The following is a 24102-nucleotide window of genomic DNA, read 5'->3' as shown; positions in this document are numbered from 1 at the left end:
GTATACAATTACTAAAAACTCTGATTTTGCACTGGTTCAGGCATGCACTATCAAATAATCTTTACCACTTTGAGACTGTATTCTACTTTTTCATCACTATAAACAAACCTAATAAAGGAAAAATGTTAAGAGATGTCCAATGTGATATTATCTCAATATCTCAAAGGAATGTGGGCATATACATATATACTCATGTGTAAGCCCATCTATTGTTGAACCAACCCTCAAATTTTACATCAGAATACTATAAAAAGTGTGCCAGCTTAACAACACATGGGTTTATCTATGAGTGTATAAAGGATATATAGGTACTTATAAGAAGTATTGATATATATTTTCATGAATAAGCTGAACCTAAGTTTGGATATATTTTGGCACCTGAAATTCCTGCCTTAGAGGCAAAAAATATACGATATATATAAAATCTTAAGCCAATCACATAAAGCCCCTGATTTTAAATTTTCTAGATAGGTTTATGCTGTCAAATAATATAAAAAGTGTTAAAAGTTGGGGATGGGGGGCACCGTGTTACGGTGGTTCTCCTCCTTTCTCTCCGACCGGTTGCAGTTCGTGTTGGCAGGGGGGCAGAGGTCGACCTCGAGGCCTCTTATATGTGGAGTGCCTCAGGGGTCGGTCCTCTCGCCCCTCCTGTTCAACATTTATGTGAAGCCGCTGGCGAGATCATCCGTGGCTTTGGGGTGAGATACCATCAGTACGCTGATGATACTCAGCTGTACATCTCCACCCCAGGCCACCCCAACGATGCCCTTGAAGTGATGTCCCAGTGCCTGGAGGCTGTACGGACCTGGATGGGGAGGAACAGGCTCAGGCTCAACCCTTCCAAGACTGAGTGGCTGTGGTTCCCGGCATCCCAATATGGTCAGTTGACTCCATCACTGACTATTGGGGGCGAGTCTTTGGCCCCCACAGAGAGGGCTCGCAATCTGGGAGTCCTCCTGGATACACAGCTGTCCTTGGAGGAACATCTGACGGCTGTAACCAGGGGGACCTTTTATCAGGTTCGCCTGATCTGCCAGTTGCGGCCCTTTCTTGATCGGGATTCCTTGTGCACAGTCACTCATGCCCTCGTAACCTCTCGCCTTGATTACTGCAATGCTCTCTACATGGGGCTCCCCTTGAGGAGCACCCAGAGGCTCCAACTGGTCCAGAACGCAGCAGCGCGGGTAGTGACGGGAGCAGCGTGGCGCTCCCATGTAACACCGCTCCTGCGTGAACTGCACTGGCTCCCGGTGGTCTTCCGGGTGCGCTTCAAGGTGTTGGTTATCACCTTTAAAGCGCTCCATGGCATAGGGCCTAGCTATCTTCGAGACCGCCTACTGCCACCGACGACCTCCCACCGACCCGTGCGCTCCCACAGAGAGGGCCTCCTCGGGGTGCCATCAGCCAAACAATGCAGGCTGGTGACCCCCAGGGGGAGGGCCTTCTCTGTGGGGGCACCTACCCTCTGGAATCAGTTGCCCCCTGAGATAAGGAGAATCCATGACCTCAGTGCCTTCCGCCGTGCCCTTAAAACTTTCTTTTTTTAACAAGCCGGGCTGGCTTAATTTCTTTTTAAGGTTTTTTTTAATTGTTCTGTTTTGCTTATCATTTTAATTAATGGGGCCAAATCTATATATATTTTTAAATGTGTTTTAATATTTGTATTTGATGTTTTTATCTGGCTGTTCACCGCCCTGAGTCCTCAGGGAGAAGGGCGGTATACAAATTCAAAAATAAAATAAAATAAATAAATAAAATAAAAACCAGAATAGGTTTTTTTTGCAGTTTTCTTGTTCCTTTTACTCTTTATTACTTTGTGTTAGTTTTTGGTGTTCTTCATCAAATTTTTAATAAAATCCATTAAAAACAGATGAATAAATGCAATACATAAACAATCTGATATATGTGAATATACTCCTCACCTCTCTGATCGAGACTGTTCTACCAAAAGAGCTATCAGAGCAATCATCTTTTCAAGTGCAGCAGGCCTATATTTTTCTTCTGCTAAAGAAAGAATGTCTTCCTCCTCCTCCTCCTCTTCTCCTTCTTCTTCTGATAGTACCTCAACTTGGGGCTGACAAAAAAAAAAGCAAATCATCATCATCTCCATCTCTCTCTCATACTACAAATCTCTGCAAAAGGACTTATTTTACTAAAGGAGCAATAACATTACTCTCCCCGTTTCTCTCCCCCTTCCTCTCTCTCTTTGTGAGTGTTTAACCATGTTAAGCTTTAGAAGTGCAATACATTATCTCAAATCTAGATTCATAATCAAAATGTAGAATAAAGATCTACTATGGATAATACAATAGAGATAATCTGTTTGGAAAAACTTAGAAGTGGAGTGGAGATCATGATAAATTTGTTAAAGACAAATTTTTGCAGAGTAAAGGTGAGAGTAGTCGTGAAACACCTCCTTGAAACACTGGGTCTTATCCACTAAAGTGCCAATGAGAAATTAGGCTATAAAAAATTACTCCAGACTTACATTTTCAGGACCTTTAGTTCCCATATAGAAATGAACCATTGTTGAAATTGCTTGCAGAGAAAGCAAAAACTGGCTCTGGAAATAATTGAATATAAAATATAACAACTGTTTATATTCTTCCTTCCTCTCTAAATTGATTTTTGTAATAAACATAGAAACACAAAGATTAAATAACAAAAATGTTAACGGCACTCAAACTAATAATAAATATAACAGCAGAATTCATGTCACTCACCTCCTCTTCTCCCATTTTGGCAAATTCATAAAGAAAGGCAAAGTATTCTGTGAGATGTTTACTGTGAGGTTTAACACCATGTTCCATAATTGACAACAGTGTCTTCACAAAACGAGTCACACATGAGCGACTACCAATATCTTCCACAGGACCATCCATGTCATCTGAACTGAAAATACATTTCATTGTTCATCAGTGTATATTGAAGTCACTGAAGGCAAATCAATCTGAAAAGTTGTTCCAACTTCCTACATTATGCAAAGTGCACTATACTTAGGATAGCATGTGAAATGGTTAACAGTGTTTACTTTACTATACAGTACATGCTGTGGTTATACCTCCATGAATAAATTCTTTTTAGTTACATGAACTGAAAACTATAGTAACATTGAAAAGGCATGCCATAATCCTCCAAGGTAAATTATTTATAATTTACTGTACTGCTATTTATTTTCTGATCACAGTGTAACATAAAATGTTATCTGATATAAAAGACCAATGTAAATGTCCCCCAATATACTTGTATACTTGTATAATACTGACATATGATAAAATTAGTGTTACGAAACAAATATTTGAAATAGATGGAATTGTTTTAAGAAAATGTACCAGTCTTCTAGTCCTGGCTGTAGGTAGAGATGAGCATGGACTGGCCTTAGCCGCTGAATCACATGAATGCACAAACGCTGAAACATCTGTAAAGTCATAAGCTTTAAGGTTACTTGGGGTCACAGAAATAATTGCTTTCACAAAGCTTTAGAAACAAAGTGATCATGGATTATTTGGTTGAAAAGTTCATAATTGAATTAGTGATATTTTGCCTTCATGTTACACAATTAATACTATTTTATACAGACTATATCTTAAATCATTTAATCATAGAAGATTAGAAAAGACTTTCAATATACACTTGTTCAGCCCCTTGCTCAATGAAGGAATTTATTATTGTAGCATTCTTGACAAACAGCCATGCAGAGACTCATTTTAACACAGTCAGTTTCTTTGTGGAACAGCTTTTATTAGAATATTTCTCCTGATGGCCAAACATAATTTATTTCCATTTAATTTAAACACATTGGTTTTTATATTGTCTTCAGAAATAACTCTGAAAAATATCACATTGTCTTCTTTGTGATGGCTTTTCAGATATTTGAAGACAACTATCCTGTGTTCTTACAGCCTACACAAACCCAACCCCTCCAAACATTTCTCAAGTTTTTTAAGCCCTTTATCATCTTGACTGCTGTCTTTTACATACATTCCAGTTTTTCAATATCCTTTATAAAAGAATATGGCCAAGGCAATATAGAAAAGAATTATGACTTCCTTTGGTCTTGGACCTTCAATTCGTGCAGCCCAAGACTGTATTTGCTTTTTTTTTTTTTTTTTGCAGAAACAGCACAAAAAATTATTAGAACTGCATAGAAGACCTTAGTATAACTTCTGAGGTATTGCATTTGCAACAATCCAAATTGAGGCAGCATTTCCATATACAAAATTGCCTTAGGCCTCATTCTTCAGGTAGCAGCTCCTCTGGTTGAATGGCAAAACACTACTGGGAGAGAAGTTCAGGTTTTTAAATTAAATTAAATTAGACATAAGCTATTTGTAATGTGTAATGGGGCCTCTTATTCAAATAAAAATGCACCTAAAAATATTTGGAATCTGTTTTGGTGTGCAGACTAAATTTCAAGGTCCACACGTACACTTAGACTTTGTTATATTGTTTATCAGAAATCCTTCTAAAAACTGCCATAATGTTTTTCATCTGAAGGCCTCAAAGAATGTGAAGTAAACCTCAAATATATGTAATAGTATCCAGAGCAATTTGACCTAACATGTTGAGTTTTATGGTTAAAATTCATACTGTGAATTTAAGAAACTAACCCTAAGCAATAACATTTCAAATGACACATACTATGCTTTATCTTACCTGTCTTACAATCTGATTGGGGCATTTAATTAAAATCTGCATAGGCCACCAGTCATCATCAGCCATACGATCAAGAAACCACTGGGAAAAAATATATATGTAACATTTTAGCATATATTCCTTAATAATGAAAGCATTTTCTATTCTACTACACATTCATAGCATATTTTATTATCATTGCTTAAACAACTTAAGTAGAACTCCAAAAGTATTCCAGTAAATATCTGCATAGTTGGGAAGGAGAAAAAAAAACAATTTTTCACAGCTGTTTGAAAAAATGAAGGCCAAGGGTGATAGTTGTCCTACTTTCTAAGTTCACGCCACCTACAGTGTATTCAGAAAGTATTCAGACCCTTCACTTTTGTCAATTTTGTTATGCTGCAGCCTGATTCTACAGTTGTTGAAATTCATTTTTTCTTATTAATCTACACTGAGTACCCCAGAGTGACGAAGTGAAAATAGAAGTTCAGAAATGTCTGTAAATTTATATTAAAAAGAAAAAAACTGAAATATCATATTGACATAAATATTCAGAGCCTTTGCAACAACATTTGAAATTTAGCTCTGGTGCCTCCCATTTCTCTTGATTGTTGCTGACATTTTTCTACACCTTGGAGTCAACCTGTGGTAAATTAAATTGTTTTGGAAAGGCACACACCTCTCTATAGAAGGTCTCACAGCTGACAGTGCATATTGTAGCAGAGCAAAAGCCATGAGGAATTGCCTGCAGAGTTCAGAAACAGGATTACTGCAAGGCACAGATCTGGGGAAGGCTACAATAAAATTTCTGCTGTACTGAAGGTTCCTAAGAGCACAGTGGCCTCCATAATTCTCAAATGGAAGAAGTTTGGCACAACAGGACTATTCCAAGAGCTGAATGCCAGTCAAACTGAGCAATCAGGGAAGAAGGGCCTTAGTAAGAGAGGTAACCAAGAACCCGTGGGTCACTTTGACTGAGCTCCAAAGATTCTGTGTGGAGATTGGACAGAATTCCAAAAGGACAACCATCACTGCAGCCCTCCACTGGGCTTCATGGCAGAGTGGCTAGACAGAAGCCTCTCTCGTCAGTGCAAAACACATGACAGTCACTAGGAGTTTGAAAAAAACCACCTGAAGGTCTCAGACTGTGAGGAATAAGACTCTCTGGTCTGATGAAACAAGACCGAACTGTTTGGCCTCAATTCTAAGCATTATGTCTGGAGGAAATCAGGCACAACTCATCACCAGTCATATCATCCCAACAGAGAAGCACGGTCGTAGAAGCATCATGCTGTGGGGGTGTTTTTTTAGCAGCAGAGACTGGTCAGGATTGAGGGAAAGCTGAATGGAGCAAAGTACAGGAATATCCTCAATTAAAACCTGTTCCACAGTTTTCAGGACTTCAGATTGGGTCAAAGATTCACTTTCCAAACATGACAATGATCTGAAGCACACAGCCAAGACAGGAGTGGCTTAAGGACAACTCTGATAATGTCCTAGAGTGACCCAGCCCTGACTAGAACCCTATTGAACATCTCTGGAGGGACCTGAAAGTGACTGTCCTCTAACCGTCGCCATCCAACCTGATTGAGCTTGAGAGAATTTGCAAGGAAGAATGGCAGAAAATCCCCCAATCAGGTGTGCAAAGCTTGTCAAGTCATACCGAAAAAGAATCAAGTAATTGCTGCCAAAGGTGCTTCAACAAAGTTCTGAGTGAAGGGTCTGAATATTTATGACAATGTGATATTTCAGTTTTTTTCTTTTTAATAAATTTATAGACATTTCTAAAATTCTGTTTTTATTTTGTCATTATGGGGTACTGAGTATAGATTAATGAGATAAAAATGAATTTCAACAACTTTAGAATTAGGCTGCAGAATAACAAAATTGAAAAAAGTGAAGGGGACCTGAATACTTTCTGAATGCACTGTAAATAACATTATTGAAGGATACTAACAATGGGATGCTAGATGAATTATGACATATAATAAATAGAAAGCTTATCAAAATATTGTTCTTATATTTCAGGGGTGCCAAACTTGCGGCCTGCGGGCCAGATGCATCACACATTGGCCATCCCCACCCCCGTTTTAGTGAAAGGGGAAAAAGTTGTAATACGTCATGTGACAACAATGTGATGACGCGAGTTTAACACCCCGTTATAGTTGGCTGCCTTACCTATGAATTAATGAAAAAAATTCCCTTCTTTTTAGGCAGTCATGTATCAGAAAGCTTTTGCTCCACAACAAAGATAAAAAGGTAATTATTATGGGGCTCTCAAATTTTGAACAAACCAGCTGTACTAATTTAGGAAACCAAGTTTTTTCTGCATTCACCATGTTCACTATGTTTAATCCAGTAAAACTAAACATTTACTATTAAAATAACTGATCAAAGTTTATATTTTTATATATCATATTTTTAAAAAACCACCCATCTCTCTCAGACTAATCTAGGCAGTGTACAAATAGACAATTATAAGTACATTACATACAAAATGAAAACAAAACTTCTATTTAACTAGATTTGTAGCTAAAGCTGGCATGGTTTTATGAAACACTTTTTTCTTATTTTATACAGCATAATGTCTTTAGCACATTACCAAATCCATACATTTATCCTTCCTAAGTTACGAAACACAAAAAGGATAAGGTTTGCTAACTTGTGTATTTCACTTAATTCTTCATTTTTGTCTTACCTCACAAGCAGCTTGGCTGTTGTTAAATTGCTTAGTTAACAGTTCAATCCACTGAAGCATTGTGGGCTAAAGGAAGTAAACATTCAAACTGAAGCACATAATTTTTTTCTTCAGTTACATAACATTAAAAGCAATAAGTATGATGCAGTGATGGTTTCAGCAGTACCCTCCCACCTTCCCCAGACCCACAAAATGGATAGTGATTTGGTTTTGAGGTTTAATAAAACACATAGTCAACTCATCTGTTTAAAGATGACATAATATTGTATCACGTTTATTTATAGAATAAAATAAGAATAATAAGATCTTATGTTACATAATGGTTAATTTGTCAAAGTTAAGATATCCTATCCTAGGCTAAGGAAATCAAATTTGTCCATACAGGTAGTCCTTGTTTAGCATCCACAATTGGGACTGGAGCTCAGTTGCTAAGTGGAATATTGGGGGCCTCTCAGAATTTGTTATCAGGTGGGCAGTTATATAAATGTTTTCAATAAATAACTAAATGACTAAATATCTATCACTTAACTGCAACTGGGCTTACATTTTTACTACAGCTTTTTTCCAATTCCTTTGCCTTTTGGAATGCTTACCTCAGTGCTAGATAATTTAGCTAGAATGGAATTAATGTGTGTATTCATATTTACTGGAGAAGAGATTAAAAGAGAGTAAGCAGGTATACAATGAGGAATGCACATCAGAACAACGTACTGGCAATGTACTGATTACCTAGTGCAGGGATGGGCAAATGTGGCTCTTTTACAACCTGTGGACTTCAACTCCCAGAATTCCTGAGACAGCCAAGCTGTCTCGGGAATTCTGGGAGTTGAAGTCCACAGGCTGTAAAAGAGCCACATTTGCCCACCCCTGACCTAGTGTAGTAGGGGCTGTGAGGAGAAGAAAAACAAAGGTCAGGCACTGGAGAGATTGGAGAAAAAAATTACAAGAGAGTAAACAAGTATACAGTGGCAAATACACTGGCTGTCTGCCTAACATACATGTGGCTAGCAACCCCAAGAGCTGTAAGTAAACAGCTGGCATCAATGAATTCTTGTCAATGTGTATTCCCCATCATATGCCTGGTTACTCTCTTGTAATACTTTCATCTCCAATCATTCCAGTCTGTGATGGGGAGTGGGGGAATGAGTAAAGCATAGGACAATGTATACTATCTGACTGGCCAGGTAGTTCTTAGGTTAAAATGGAATTTGGGACCAGAATTTCCATTGCCGAAGCAATAAAGTCATAAAGTGTTATGTCATATGATCACATTGCTTAGCAATGTCAATCCTGACAGTCCCAGTTGCCATTGTAAGAGATCACATGGGCCATTAAGGGAAGCTTTCATGTGATCAGAGTCCTAGGTAAACAGGCTGGTGTGTGAGAACTTTGGGAGAATGGATGTTGCCGTCGGTGGGCCAGCAAGGGCCAAGAGTGGGCAATGCAGAGAATACAGGGGGTATACTACGAACTAGGACTTAGCACTAGCATTTAGCCTTATCTACTACTTCAGAGTGCTTTATAGCCCTCTGTGTAAGCAGTTTACAGAGTCAACCTATTGCCTTCAACAATCTGGATCCTCATTTTACTGATCTTGGAAGAATGGAAGGCTGAGTCAATCTTGAACTGGTCATGACTGAACTCCTGGCAGTGGGAGCATTAGTCTGCAATACTGCATTCTAACCAATGAGCCACCATTACAAGATGCCTGTGATCTCATACACCATAGTGGGGCTCTTCAGAAGAAAAAGCAGTGTGAGTGACTTATGTGAATGACTTTAATCTTTGCTTGTGGGAAACTGGTAATGAAGGTTACAAATAGTGATCATGGATTACTGTGGTGTTGTAATTGTGAGCTAGGTATCCAAACCCCAGAACACAATCATGTGAGCAGGGACACTATGACAGCCAGAATTCTGAGAACCAGTTGTAAGCTCCCTTTATTCAGTGCCATCATAACTACAAGATGAAAACATCTTGGTCACAAACTTTTTTTTTCTACACCTTCCTAACTTTAAATGGTTGCTACACAAAGTAGATGCTAAGAAAGGTCTACCTGTATTAGCTCAAAGGTTCGTTTAGACTATGAAATAATCTAGTTTGAAACGAACTGAAATTTCATTATAATTTTTGCTTTATTTTTCAGTCAGTGAAGCAAAAGACTGTTTATCTTAATCAATGTTAGAAATATACACTGTGTTATAGGAAATCCAGGTACATACCTTTTCTTTTGAATGGATAAATGTTTCAAGGACAAAAGAAGTGCTTAACTGTAAGACAATAATTGATAGTCACAGACTATCCTGAACAAGAGCTAAAACACTGTTTTGTTTTGTTTTGAAAGTAATATGACAGTAAGATACTCTACCTTGGCTGTCATCAGAGAAACTGCTTTTGGATCTGGTAATGTGCTGGGGATGCTACTACACAACTGCCACATAAATCTAGGACAAACACATGCACAAATACTTGTTTTTACGCCCACTTTTTAAAACCTGGAATTTATTAAATAAAATATAAATTGATATAAACCTTACCCAAAATATGTATGCTCAAAAATATTCTTATCCTGAAGGAACTGCATGTTATCATGCCATATCCACTGAAGAGAAAAATGAAAAAAATCAGGTAAAGCTATTTACTCTATTCAGAGATGAATGAAAAATAAATTACTAGCTAATGTAAGTACTTCTTAACCTATATAAATTGATTGACTGAATAAATAAAAATCTTGTGGAGAGATGGGCAGCAAACAAATTTAATAAATAAAAAAAAATCTTTCTATTTAAATGTAACATAATTCAAAATTAGCCATTATATAAAATGCTACTGGTATTCTCTCTCATGGAAACTTCATTTAAATAATAAAAAGCGTCCTAAGTAAGTAAACTAAACAATATTCCCTGTATCCTATTCCAAACTGCTGGGGTGTGTTCCTACTACTGTGAAGTCAATAACAATGATAATTTATTAAATTTATATGCTACTTAACTCTCAGTGACTTTGGCTCACAACAATCACCAAAGAAATTACAATAAAATCAATAAATGTTTAATTTTAATGTTTTAATAGTTAACATTGAATGCTTTTAATTTTTTAATTTTCTTATTGTTTTATATCATGTTTTTATATTGTTGTAAGTTGCCCAGAGTCATTTGACAGTGAGATGGGCAGCAAACAAACCAACAAATAAGTAAACATAGATAGATGATAGACAGATAGATAGAAGATGAAGACTGATGAAATAAAGGGTCTCATTCTCCCTCACTAACGGCTTTAGCTTTTCTTAGAATCCAAGGTATAATATATTGACTACCTAAAACCTTCATATACTGAGGCAACCAATAATGCAGCTAACTCAATTTTGTTTATGCTTTTGGGAACTCCAAGGACGGAAGGAAGGAAGGAAGGAAGGAAGGAAGGAAGGAAGGAAGGAAGGAAGGAAGGAAAAGATCTCTCCAATTCTGTGAGTTCTATAACATCAAGGAAAGTTCCATTTAGCCAACTGACTTTATGTTAATATTAACAATATTAACATTACTGATTTACTGAATTATAGGTTCTTTCTGTTTTATCTAAATCAGGGGTGTCAAACTCAAGGCTCGTGGGCCAGATCTGGCCTGCGGGGTGTTTAAATCTGGCCCATGGGGCCGGCCTGGAAATATTAAAGGACTGGCCCGCGGTGCCTCTGGCAGCTAAAATGGGCCATGTGTGCCCCACCCCGTGTCTCGTTTTCACCCTCCATGGCCTCCTGCAGCACTCTGCCATTTTCCGGCCTGTTTTCCAGCCAGCAGAGTGCTGCAGGAGGCTATAGAGGGTGAAAATGAGGTGCAGGGGGGCTGCGCATAGACCCCCTGCACCCCGTTTGGCCAGCAGGGTGCTGCAGGAGGCATCTGTCCTCCATTCTCCACCGGCCTACGGAGGAGAACTACAATGCTGATCCGGCCCTCGAAGAAATCCAGTATGACATCTCTGATCTAAATGGAAGAGCCCAACAACAGAGCAATAATGCTTTTTGATGCACATTCTTATCTTAACATTTTCATTTCAAATGTGCTATACACTATATAGTAAAATATGATAATGCTTAGTAATATTAATTATCCACTTAATAGGCATTGATATTACTAATAATTTAATGAAATAAATATGAAAAAGAGCCCTTTTTCCCTTGGTCTACTCGGAATTTTTTTTTAAATGATGCCATTTTGATACAATGAAAACTCGCCCAAATTAGCCCAAACTAAGAATTCTGTCTATTATATAACCAGCTGTCAAGCATGACTCTGTGTCTAATTCATGTCATTGCGTAATGTTCCATATGGGATATCAGAGCACAGGGGGAAAAATGCAAACTAAAAGTAAATAGGTGGAGCACCAAGTACAGTAAGAATTTAAAGTCCTGCTACATTACATCACAATGTTTGACAAATAATCAATTTTTCCTTGGACAAACTAATGGTAAAATCTGAATCAGAATCATTATAAATTTGTGTTGTTTGAAGTATAATAATTTATAATTATAGGAAGCACATACTTCTAGTAATTCAGAAGAAACATCAAATGTATAATCTTTGCCATTTTCTTCTTCTGGTTCCATTCGTTTATAGAAGAGCATGTATGCACTGTGAGTCTGAGGGAAGAAAACAAAAAGCCAACACTTCATTGATATCAGAAAAGAGGAAGATAATTGAAAGATGATATTGTCTAAATTAACATATAAAATTAGGTACCTTTTCAAAAGAGAAATCCATAAATTTATCGGTGACAGAGTCATAGGTTTTCGTCTGGAAAAAAAAATATTTTAGAAGGAATACATTTTCTTTGTATTGTTTCTGATAACTGTACAAATATTAACACTACTTCACATCACACATTGCAAATTTAATTTGGTTGAATGGATATGTACAATTTTCTATAATTTAGTACTGAATACAATAGTATGATAATTGTCTCTTATGTAGGACTGTCTTATGCATACAATTATAATTACAAGTTGTTGCGACAGTAATATATGGAAATGTAATGAACTGAATAATAGATAATTATCTATTATTAAAGTCAGTGAATAGATGAATGTATTTTAAGTGTGTATTGGAACCTCACTTCCATAGTCTATGATCAAGAATGTTTTGAAAGCTTCATTGCATCCTACTTGGGTAATTTTTTTAAAAATTTGCAAACTTGGGTTGTTGTTTTTTTTTCAATTTTCCTTTCTTTCATTTGTCTCCCAGGCTGTCAAGCCAGAGACTTTCTGAGCTAGTTGCTGATTGTAGTGGATATGCAATGAAATAACAAGGTGAGGTAACATTAACATAGCCTGCAACAACACATGTTCCTTTTAAATAGTATTAAAAATATTACAACTCACTGTCATTTCTCCACCAAAACATTCAGAAGCCAACTGAGCAGAATCAAACGGCTTTACTTCAGCATCATTGAACAGATACCTAGAAAATGCAAAACATTGGGTATTAGGTTGATTCATACAAAACTAAAATATTCACTGTACTGAAGATAAATGAAGGTGAAATTCAGTGAAGTTCTTAAGTTTGCTATAATATTACAAGTAACAAAATTCAAGCAAATAAGTACAATCCTATCTACTACGGTAGTAAGATGAAATATTCAGCCATTGCTACTAAAGCTGGGACAGAATAAATGCCTGAAATCTTAATGAAATAATGTTGGTGACTAATTTTGCAAAGACACAACAAGTTTATCCAGAAACAAAAACAAACCTCTCATTTTCTGAGATACAACTGACAAATTATAGCCTACCATTAATCAAGTATTTTACTAAACATTCATAACTTACCACTTGTTGTTTTTGTAAGCGTGTGGATTAACAATATCTCGGATAAAGCTGTAGTAATGCCCCCCATCAGCAGTTCCTGTATGGACAGTTACACCTATCAAATCATACTCATAACTCTTGGTCTCCTTTGAACTACTGCCATCGTCCTTGAAACCTAAAATAATATATTACAAAACTTAGTATCTTATTGTCCTAGCCCTTAAAGGTAACATTTATTTTACAATATATTTTGAAGAGAGACTTTAAATATACTGCTATTAAGGCACAATTCTTGAACGAGAACTTCCCAGCCTATCTTCAACAACATTTATAGAATTCCCATTTAATGTAAATCAGCAAGATAACCCCCATCATTTCCTTTATCTCCCAGATATGATTTATCGCCTTAACTTATTTCTGGGATAATAGGAATAGTGTCACAGGAAGCAGATATCCACCAATTTGTATTTCCTTAAAAAATGCCTTTAGACTATTAGGAACTAAGGTGTTCTTCCTGATATGTGGTGTTTTACTTTGCAACATGTAACGTGTTTCCCATTTATTGATTTTAATTTAAAGAATCAAATGACAAAATAAAATCAGGTAAAATCTAGAAGACAACAAGGGAGAAAACAAAAAACAAATTATTGCCTCTAGAGAACCCAGACCTTGGGTTATTTATAAAGAAGCAGAATATATCCCCTTCCTTACAAATATTTGGCACAATATTTGGCACAATGTACAGATCTATAGAATCCCCATTTTGCAGCATGGCAAAAAGGGAAATAAAAGGAAGCTCTCCAGGCACAGACTATCTTTTAGAAAGGTTCATAATTAATTCCTTGAATTGAGGAAGGGATCCATCTCCATTATCAGTACTAATAGCTGAAAGAACATATATGAATGTGTAATAGCTCTATCATTGTTAGAACATGTGGGAAATAAGAGGCTTTCAAAAATCTGCTTTGTGGTTTAGTACAGGGACACATAATTCTCTCTTCCGGCTGCTGCTTTCCTCACTCTGCTGCTGCTGATAAAGTATAGTGGCAACAGCAACTGCTGATGGTCAAAGCCCTGTGAGGATTAGACACCTCTGATATATATACAGAATCAGTGCTAGAACACGTGCTAATACTAATTAGTAATCTGTCACTGAACAGGTGCACATCAACAACAATATCAGCGACAAGAGTGACAGGGGAAGGAGGAAAAGTTGCAGGAATATGATAAACACTGCTGGCTATACTGCTGGAGTACAAGTGGCTGCATTCCACTATAGGTAGTCCTTGATTTACGATCATAATTGAACCTGTAATTAGTTTTAACTCATTGTGGTCATTTAGTGAAGCACCCACTAACAATCTTACCCAATGACCGCAATCCTAACTCTCCCTATTGTGGTTGTTAAGTGGAATATGAGATGCCATAGGATGTGGGGGAAGCTCAGTGCAGGCTTAGGCCCAAAATGCAGCACCTTCCTACTTCACACGTGACCTGACTGGACCTCCTAAGGCTTTTCTTACTTCCTGAGGCACCCTTTGCACAGCTTCCGCCCCTTTGGATTCTATAGGCTGTGGACCTGCTTCCTAGCTGGCCTTGTCCCAAAGGTCTCAGACCTGCTTCTCATCCTCCTGGGCACCTGCTTCCCCTGCCCTCTAGATGCCAAACAAGCTTTATCTCCTCTCTACCTGGTTACACTTTGCTTACTTTCAAAAATCATGCTCTTCTGAAAAGTTACTTGATTGGCACAACAACTGAGCACTCTTTCAGAAATTTTTGGGAGAAGTGGAACAAATGGCTGTCCAACTTTTCATCACATAATGGTGGAGACACTGCAATGGCTATAACTTTAGGTAGAGTTCTTACGTCTATTTGTTCAGCACCATCGTAATTTCAAATTTCAAGAGCCTTGGTAGTACAAGGGTTTGAGGCACCCTGTTATTAAGCTGCTTAAGACCAGCTGCCTGCAATTACTGCAGGGTTCGAATCTCGCCAAGGCTCAAGGTTGACTCAGCCTTCCATCCTTTCTAAGGTAGGTGAAATGAGGACCCAGTTTGTGGGGGCAATAAGCTGACTTTGTATAAAATATACAAAAGGATGAAGGCTATTGCTGAGCACATTGTAAGCCGCCCTGAGTCTTCGGAGAAGGGCGGCATATAAATCAAATTAAAAAAAAAAAAAAAAATGGTCAATGAAGCAACAGTCATAAACTGAGGACTATATCAGCATGGCATAATTGATAATGAATATACAAACAAATATAAACTAATAAATTCAGCAGAAATTTTTGAATGTATACTTCAGTTGCAGGAGCTTCAAACTGCATGCTAATCCTGAAGCAGTGATGAGATTTCAGGCTGAATGACCTTCTTTCATTCTGTCATTTCACCAGCAGCTGTGGCTGGCATTTTCAGAGGCAGAGTAAGACCTACCAATATACTACACTATAACCCTGCCTTCCCAGACAATCTCTCCCTCCACCAGTGGAAAATAAAACATTTCACTTGGGAGAGTGGAAAGCAATGAACAACAAACGGCAAGGGTCTAAGGGCTTTCTTGAGGAAAATCATGTCAGCCATGTCATTCTGAAAATATAGTGTTACATTCACTGATGCCCGCCAGCCTCTGCTACTCATTTCTCCAGATGTTACTTTTTCCCATAAGGGGGGAGAGAGAGATGGTGACCTACTGAACTTTCCAATATCTATGTCAAAAGCTCAGAAAGCACTAGCTTTTTAAAATCAATATGACTTCTGCTTATCCCTCCATGATAACTGCCCAATATTATCCAAAAATGTCATGCAAATTGGTTAAAATGGTCAACAGATTTAGTAGAAAAAATTTGAAGATGAATAAAATCAAATACCTTCTTTTCTGTCATTTTTTCCCATGAGAAAATCTTCAGTATAAGGGGTCATATCCAAACGTAAAGGAAATGAGAAGTGTGTGTTGACCTTTTCCTTCATCATAGTAACCATGTTAAAAGTGTATCTCATTGTATTAAAGCTTAAGATTCGAGGTAATTTCTTAAAACATGCCCTAGAACCAGAACAAAATATTTATTCTTTAATGCCTTACCCTACTTTCAAAGCATCATATATTTAGAGTATAAGTACACAGTATTTAGGAACATGATGTATTTAATATTTAGCAAATTAAATCAGACTAAACTCAAACCTTTCTTCCTCCCATTTTACCTTTTTTCAGCCCGTACTTTTTTCCCACAGTGTGAACAAGTATACATGTTATCACCTTCCAGGGTATCTTTAATAGTAACTTCGTCAAGAGATTCCTATATATAATACATAAGGAAAGTTCATTTAAAGTAAAGGAATTTACAATAATAATTCATTATTCAAATTTATTTCTTAAATAGGTATTAACAAAAATGCTATTAAATTATTAATTTAAGGAGCCGAACATGACGAAGTTTCTGGGGGCAAAAAATATCATAAAGCTACTGACGCAAACATATACAACTAGGTCTGCCACTGCTATGCACATTTTCCCCCCTAAAAAGCAAAATCAGATACAGTTTGAAACTTGAGAGTAGTTGAAAGTAGAGAGGAAAAATTATTACTTGAAATTTTAGGGTGTTTTGATCTTCATCATTGACAATACTGACCTAAATGAAACAATGATCTGATTCAGAAGAAAATAACATTTGTGTTCCCAGGTACTGGAAAGAGCATATCCAGAGATTTCTGAGGCATTGTCATTCAAAACAAGGAATACCATTAAAGAACATAACAATTTTATTTGATATAATGCTATTTAGGAGATCTCAAATAGCCAAGAGATCTGCAATGTTATTGCTATGGTTTTACTTACATAAATATTCTTCATATCTGCTACTTGACATCTTACTGTATAGAATTCTTCAGCAGTTTGGCTAACATGTTCACAGTCCTAAATAATAACAGTCATAACAGATCAAACCAACAGTATCAATAGGAATCTGTAAATATAAAACTAATACTTGCACTCCCACCCCCCTCCTAAAAAAAAAACTAGTTGAAGGGAACAATGGACAGTAAAAGTATGAACTCACCAGAGAAACAACATTGTTTGTGATAATACCTCCAAACAAGCTTTTCACAGTATTCTTCTGTGAATGAATGAAATTAATTTCAGTCAAAATAAGGAGAATTGTTTCAAGCACGTTAAAAAAAATATTTCTGTAGACTTACCAATTCTGGAGACATTTCCTCAATTTTTGTTATAAGATCTGTAAAAAATTCTGTCATGTCCTTTTGTTCACCAGTATTTAGTGGCTGTTTATCCATGGTGTAGGTTTTGCAGAATGGCCTTGGATTATATGCTTTGCATTCACTTTCCTTTGTTTAGAAGACAGGAAAACAAGCAATTAATTGTTAAGAACACACAACAAGTGGTTCATGTGTTTGTCAAAAGTTGTTAGTATGGCTAAGTCTGCTTATGAACTGCTTCTGATCTGGCTCCTTTTGTTTGCCATAGGAATAAAATGAAGTAGAAAGTTCAGTCTATAGTCTGTTTGTTAAGGTAATCAGGATACTAACATAGTTCCGCTCACAATAATCATAGCACAAGAAATGCTCTTGGCTTATAGTTTTGGCATGTGGAAGACCAATCAGCTACAGATAGAATGGAGTATTCTAATAGCTTACTAACCTCTACTGATAGAATCAATGTGAGAAATTGAAAATCATGCACCCAGTATACTTGTTTGCTTATCAGAATCTTTATAGGATAATATTTAGTATAGCCATTCCACTAAGGACTGTGCAACCTTTTCTTTTTTTGCAAGTCTATTTCTTATCTCTCCTTGCCTTATTTTTTTCATTCACTTTCCCTTTTCTTCCTCTTTGCCTTCCATAGAGTCTTTCCTCCCTACTTTGCCTGGCAGTAAGATCTTGCTCGCAAGCCTTTCCTTCTCCTTGCTCAGAGAGACCTCTCAAAGAAGAGTTATCAGAACCCTCCTTTAATCTCCTTCCCAGTGCCAAGAACCTGGCCCATCTTCACTGACCAGTCTTTACCTCCAAACGTCCCAGATATGGGACAGTCTGAAGCAGAAGCTGCTACAGAGCATAAGAGTGAACACAGGTCCTTGGGCAACAGTACTGAACAGTGCAAGAGGCCATGGAGTGCCAACTATTTAGCCTACCAACCAAGCCCAACTGTGGCTCGAGATCCACTGGGCCTGTGGATTTCAGCTCCTACGGGAGTATTCAGCTCCTACGAAATACTGTTGTGGGTTCCAAGTGAGAACCTCTTTTAAGAGCATAATTCTCTCTCCTTGAGTCTGCATTCTGCATATACCACACACAAATTGCACAACTGACTTTTTTTCAATGCTTATGCTGCACTACCAATGGTTGCCTCCATATGGGGAAAAAAAGAAAAACTTCCAGTACTGGGAAAAGAGACAATTATACAAATATTCTGCATGCATAAAGGTGTAAGGAAAATCAAAAACAATTGCTGTGGGCCATTCAAATTCTGTAACTTCAGTCCAATAAGATTTAACTTTAATTTTCATTTCTTTATTTCTTTCTTTTTCTGCCTTGAAAGAGACAACTTGTGTAAAGAAAACAAAAATCAACAAAACAGTCCAGATATGAGTATCTGTGAACATTCAATATGGAAGCAAAGGTGGATGGAGGTTTCCATTCCTGCCCATTTTTTTCAAGGATCTGACAGTGAACTTCAGGGAGAGCTCACTGATGCTTGGATTACAGAAAGTCAATAAAAAGGTTTAAATACTAAGGCCATTAAGATATTTTATCTGGTATAAGTTATCATAAAGACATATCTTTGGAAAGATTTTTAAAACTTACCATTAAATGCGTGAACATTTTCTGAAGTTCTAAAAGAGTAGTCTTGTGTTTCATATCCTCAGAATACTTTTTTTAAAAAATAATACATGAAGGAAAAAGTTGAAATGGAAAGAAAACACATAAAATTGGTTTTGTGAAGTTAGTAAACAGTACTTTTAAAAAATCTTTTTATTACAAATGTTTAAAAAATTACAGCATTTTACAAGAAACCTACTTAAAACCATTCTAGAAAGTGTATTTATTTATTTAACTAAATTTATATGGCTGCCCAACTCACTCTCAGTGACTCCGGGCAATTTACAAGGATAAAACCTCAATAAAATAAGCAATAACACCCCCCACCCCCAGTGACAATAATCAGACAAGCCACTTGATGGGCTCTGTATCACTCTGGAGTCTCCAGGCCAATTGACAGAACCATCTCATCAGGCCCTTCTTTAAATTTTAAACAAAAAAAGTTTTCAAAACTTTTAAAGTTTAAAACTTATGATATAGCTTTCCACTTAATTTATAATAAAACACAATTAGGAGATTTAGTATTTATTTTAAAGTTGCAAACTTAAGAGTATCAATGAAATTAAAAATTAAAAACTGGAATTAAAATATGCGAATTTTTCTTTTGTTCAAAGAACAAGCATAATATCCATTTTCATAAAATATACTCCCACTTTTATTTTTGTGTCCATATATTAACTAACGTATTTTTCTGACTATAAGATGCACCGGTGTATAAGATGCACCAAGATTTCGAAGAGGCAAGCAACGAAAAAAAAGTTGTTGCCCTCCCCGGCCCCCAGGAGCACTCTGCAGGCCTCCCAAACCCTCTGCGTGTCCCATTTTTGTGCAGAGGGTTTGGCAGGCCTGCAAAATGCTCCTGAAGGCTGGGGAGAGCAAAAACGTCCCCGTTTTTGTGAAATACAGGCCCATTTTTGGCCTCCCAAACCCCACACACGTCATGTTTTTGCCCTTCCCAGCCCCCAGGAGCAATCTGCAGGCCTCCCAAACCCTCTGTGCGCCCTGTTTTGGCAAAAAACAGGCCTGTTTTTCCACACGGGACGGGGCTTTGCGAGGCCAAAAATGGCTGTATTCTGTGTATAAGACACACCAACATTTCCACCCTCTTTTAGGGGGTGGAAATGCATCTTATACTCTTATAGTAAATAACACTGGAATGAGCACCATTCTGATAGTACTGTGTTCAAATGATCTAATTTTAAAACGGGAACATATGTGAACATAAAAAATTATTTTATTATATGTTAGGTTTTGTATGTTTATCTAACCCATAAATTTTTTTTCAGGTAGACCCAGACAGCTTTACCAGAATCTCTTTTATCATGATGGTTATTTTGCAGGAAAAGTTGCTTAAAACTGTCATTCATTCAATAAACTGACTTTTACTGACTTTATAGTGATATTAATTGAAATATTAAAATCCGTATCAAGTTAAAAGTGAAAGGCCATACCTTTGCAGTAAAAATGGCTTGTCTGGCTTCTGGAATCATATATAATTGTTGAATTGTTGATGCCAAGTAACAAGTCGCTCCAAGGTTGGTTAATCCCACAAACCTGCATTCAGCTCTAACATCATCATGTGGCCAATAATCCCATTTATAAGGTGCATGAGAAGCTGAAATTGTATATTAAGGTAATTTTATTTCTGAGTACATGTTAAAATCATTAATTATTTAATCTTCTAGGTGAATAAAACCAGTTGGGTGTCTATTCTCCCTTCTTAAATCCCACATTTTGTCATGTTCTCATGAAAGCGTCTCCCTCTTCTTTGAAGGGATCGTGAGTAAACCACTCATATGCTACCTCTGGAACGCAGGTTCTACCTTAAAAGCAATAAATTACCATAAGAATGATTCTCAAGAACTGGGTTTAATTCAGAACCAAATTATTATCATTGGTATTACCACCATCATAATTATTACTACTACTACGATTATCATCACCATTACCAACTGACCATTGTACCTGCTGAAAAAGATGCTAATTTATGTCTGAAGCAAAAAGTGTAACAGTAGCGGTTGAAAGATATGTTACAGTTTGGCATTTTCTTTTCTGCATTACTGCCAATTAAGCACTTTGAAATCATATTTTTAATTTGCACTTAAGTCTGGTATATTTTTCTCTTTAGGCTCCTCTTGCTCAAAAGCTATTATACTAATCAAAATAAACTTTAGGCATCCATTTAGTTTTGAGCTTATAATGTTGGGTTTCATTTTGTATTAATATTCCTGAGTTCTTTAAGTTTTGGTTCATGAAATCTTTTAAACATTTCCTTATATCAATTAACATTTTGATTTTACTGGAAGGGATGTAACTATATTACAAAAAATATCTTCAAGATGGGCTTAGTAATACAAATCTCTCACGTATGTTGCACCTAGCAATCGTGGATACAGCTAGGATGCAGACATACTGATTTAGTTCATTTCTCTTTTGTTCTTTGTTTTCTACATCAGTGTTCCCTTTCCGGGTTGGTGGCCTGGCGCATGGGGGGTGGTGGTGGTTTTGTGTGAGGGGCAGGCGTGCACAGCTTCATTCGTGTGAATGGGGCTGTGAGCACTGGTGTCTGCTGCTCACACGGAACTGTGTGCACTTGCCAGCCCACCACTCATGAAGCCCAGTTGCAAATAAACCACAGCCTAGTGGACTCCTGTTCTACATGACCATTTCTTACACATCCTTTATTTGACACAACTGGCTCACTTAACAGAAATGGTATTGAGCTTTTTTTCCCAACAGTGCTGATTTATATTTTTCTACAACACTATTCAGAGTAGGACAGCGCACTCTCAATTTCTATTTGAGCGTGGAAAACAATTTTTTTCTTTTCTGCCTAGAAGAATGAAAAGCATAACTTCTCAGACACATAAAATCCAGAGTATAATTTCTGTGTCCCAATACTTAGTGAGGAACCATTTGTTCATTTTGACAGAAAAGAAAAATCTCATATTTGATCTGAATATAAACTATTTCACTTGGCACTAGGAAATGATAAAAGGATGATGCCCCAAGAGGAAACTTGGTAAAATTAAAGTAGAACTCCTATCAACTGCATTTCATTCGGGGTCCATAGTATCTCCTATCTCTTTAGCACATTCTATTATACATCAGCTTCATATCAAAATAAGCAACTTCAATGGAGAAAAACGACTTTTATCAATTCAAAACTGAGTTCAACATGATTCCGACATGTATTAAAGTGCATCAAAATGTTTATGATGAATCAGAATTGCAAATAAACATGAAACATAAGAGCCATCAAAATGAACATCAATATTTTCTAATATTATGGTCAGAAAATCTTAGAGAAGATGGGGCAATAGATGGCAGCACCTTAACCACCTAAATATTCCTGGCTGCTGAAGTGCTTGCAAATACACTTTTTAATTAGGAATATTCAAGGATGGGTAAGCTTTTTGCTTTTATTTATTGATTAAATTTATAGGTTGCCCATCTTCTGGTAGGTCCTGATACGGCCACTCTTTTTACAAGGATACAATAATATTTTAACATATTTCTAAATCTAATTAACATCCTAACAAATTTTTTAACCTAAAGGAAAAATACAAAGAAATTGAAATTATCTGCTTACTCACAGAATATTGAAAAATTTGAAAAAATATTCTTACACTGCATATGTTGTGCCATAACCCAGTTATGGAGGAGCCTGTAGTTTTCAACAGAACCTTTTACCATTTCTACCAATAAGTCATAAGCAGCAGCCCTTGAAGAATGTGACTTGCATTTTGGCTGTTGTCGATCTTTTAGACTTGGCAATAAGAACAGAAGGTTAAAGATATCTCTCAAGAATTCCTATAAAATAAGGGAAATATAAAAGTCAACATTTACTTGCTGGAATATTCTACATAGAACTTAATATTGCAATCTGAAGATTCACTGTGGGCACTTATTTTCTCTCCCCCCCGCCCTTAACTAAGCTATCGCTTCATGCAGTGTAAACAATTGAAGTCTGCCTCTAAAAGACAAGAGGGAAAAGAAAGAAGGTTGTGAAAACTCATAGAAACTGCTATTTGTTATTTAAATTTGTATCCATATTTAACAATTCAAGATAGTGAACTGACACAGAAACAAATATATACTACATAACAATTAAAATCTAATTAAACTATTCAATTAGTGCTACAATAATTATATATTAACTAAAAACATTTGACTAAATAGAAATGCCTTAATTCATTTTATAAAGATGGAAAGAAAGAAGACTAATCACAACAACCTAATCTATTAATCCAATTAAAGTCCTGAAATGTACATTAAAAAAAAAATTCTGAAATAAGAAAAAATTTGGGCATGGTCATAGGAAGGAGGAGCCCTAAGCTTCTGCAGCTGCAAACAAATGATAGAATATCTTCATAAATCTTTCATTTCCAAAATCTTTGCCTCCCTAAATTTTGATCATTTACAACCTCTGAATAATTCATAAAATCAAATTATTGCATATTTCTCACATTCATTTGCCACTATGAATTATATACACTGACAATACAAGGATCTTGAGAAATTAATGCTGCTCTGAGTGGAATCAGTGTCATAATCACTGATTAATTATGATTTTCAAAATTAACTATATGTACCTGAGGCTCAAACTATGCTTATCATGGAAACTGCTGCCTTTGCTTCACAGTCAAGTATTTTTCTCCTAATACAAAGTTTATGTGATCTTTCAAACTGCAATTTTGAGTAGAAATATTAAAAAAGAAGTAGTAAGAAAACATTCACATATATCTTACAACAGTATTCATACTTAAGGGGCAATGTAATAATAAGTATATACAAGATCAATTACTACAATCCTGGTTTAGTTCTTTAGATCTTACCTGCCCCTCTCGGGAAAATTTAAAAGGTGGTTTATGTTTGATAACACTTGTTGCTAAACGTAGGAGACCTGTAAGACCATCATCTTCAGTATTACCATCTTGATGATCAAGAATTTCTCTGCTGTAAAAGACAAAGAGATTTTTCTGTTATTAAATGATATTTTGATGGAAATCATTTTAAACCAATTATTCTAAAGAAATTAACAAGATTAAAGCTTACCTTCTAATACAATCAGCCAAATGTCTTGCTAAGGCATCTAAATCAAGTAAAGTTGTCTAAGTTAAAAGAAACAAAATGAAATT

At 36.4% G+C, this 24102-nt stretch overlaps 1 protein-coding gene across 1 annotated transcript in view; it reads right to left on the bottom strand.

The window, feature by feature from the left end:
- USP34 (ubiquitin specific peptidase 34) overlaps window positions 1–24102 on the bottom strand; it is a 161701-nt gene that overhangs the window by 26647 nt on the left and 110952 nt on the right. The window contains exons 40-62 of the mRNA XM_070932221.1: window positions 24020–24075; window positions 23800–23920; window positions 22591–22774; window positions 20413–20576; window positions 18947–19012; window positions 17321–17467; window positions 17182–17238; window positions 16962–17039; window positions 16328–16422; window positions 15997–16169; window positions 13152–13305; window positions 12705–12783; window positions 12067–12120; window positions 11871–11966; window positions 9871–9935; window positions 9702–9777; window positions 9556–9603; window positions 7334–7399; window positions 4657–4737; window positions 3333–3418; window positions 2724–2892; window positions 2489–2563; window positions 1923–2074 (exon numbers count right to left, since the gene is read on the bottom strand). Coding sequence (XP_070788322.1) covers window positions 1923–2074; window positions 2489–2563; window positions 2724–2892; window positions 3333–3418; window positions 4657–4737; window positions 7334–7399; window positions 9556–9603; window positions 9702–9777; window positions 9871–9935; window positions 11871–11966; window positions 12067–12120; window positions 12705–12783; window positions 13152–13305; window positions 15997–16169; window positions 16328–16422; window positions 16962–17039; window positions 17182–17238; window positions 17321–17467; window positions 18947–19012; window positions 20413–20576; window positions 22591–22774; window positions 23800–23920; window positions 24020–24075 — 2342 coding nt within the window. The remainder of the gene's footprint in view (window positions 1–1922; window positions 2075–2488; window positions 2564–2723; window positions 2893–3332; window positions 3419–4656; window positions 4738–7333; window positions 7400–9555; window positions 9604–9701; window positions 9778–9870; window positions 9936–11870; window positions 11967–12066; window positions 12121–12704; window positions 12784–13151; window positions 13306–15996; window positions 16170–16327; window positions 16423–16961; window positions 17040–17181; window positions 17239–17320; window positions 17468–18946; window positions 19013–20412; window positions 20577–22590; window positions 22775–23799; window positions 23921–24019; window positions 24076–24102) is intronic.

Source organism: Pituophis catenifer, unplaced genomic scaffold (genome assembly GCF_029215685.1).
Source record: "Pituophis catenifer annectens isolate HBS135680 unplaced genomic scaffold, rPitCat1.0.hap2 SCAF_1, whole genome shotgun sequence".
NCBI classification, from domain to species: Eukaryota; Metazoa; Chordata; class Lepidosauria; order Squamata; family Colubridae; genus Pituophis; species Pituophis catenifer.
This window is presented reverse-complemented; position numbering and strand designations above follow the sequence as displayed.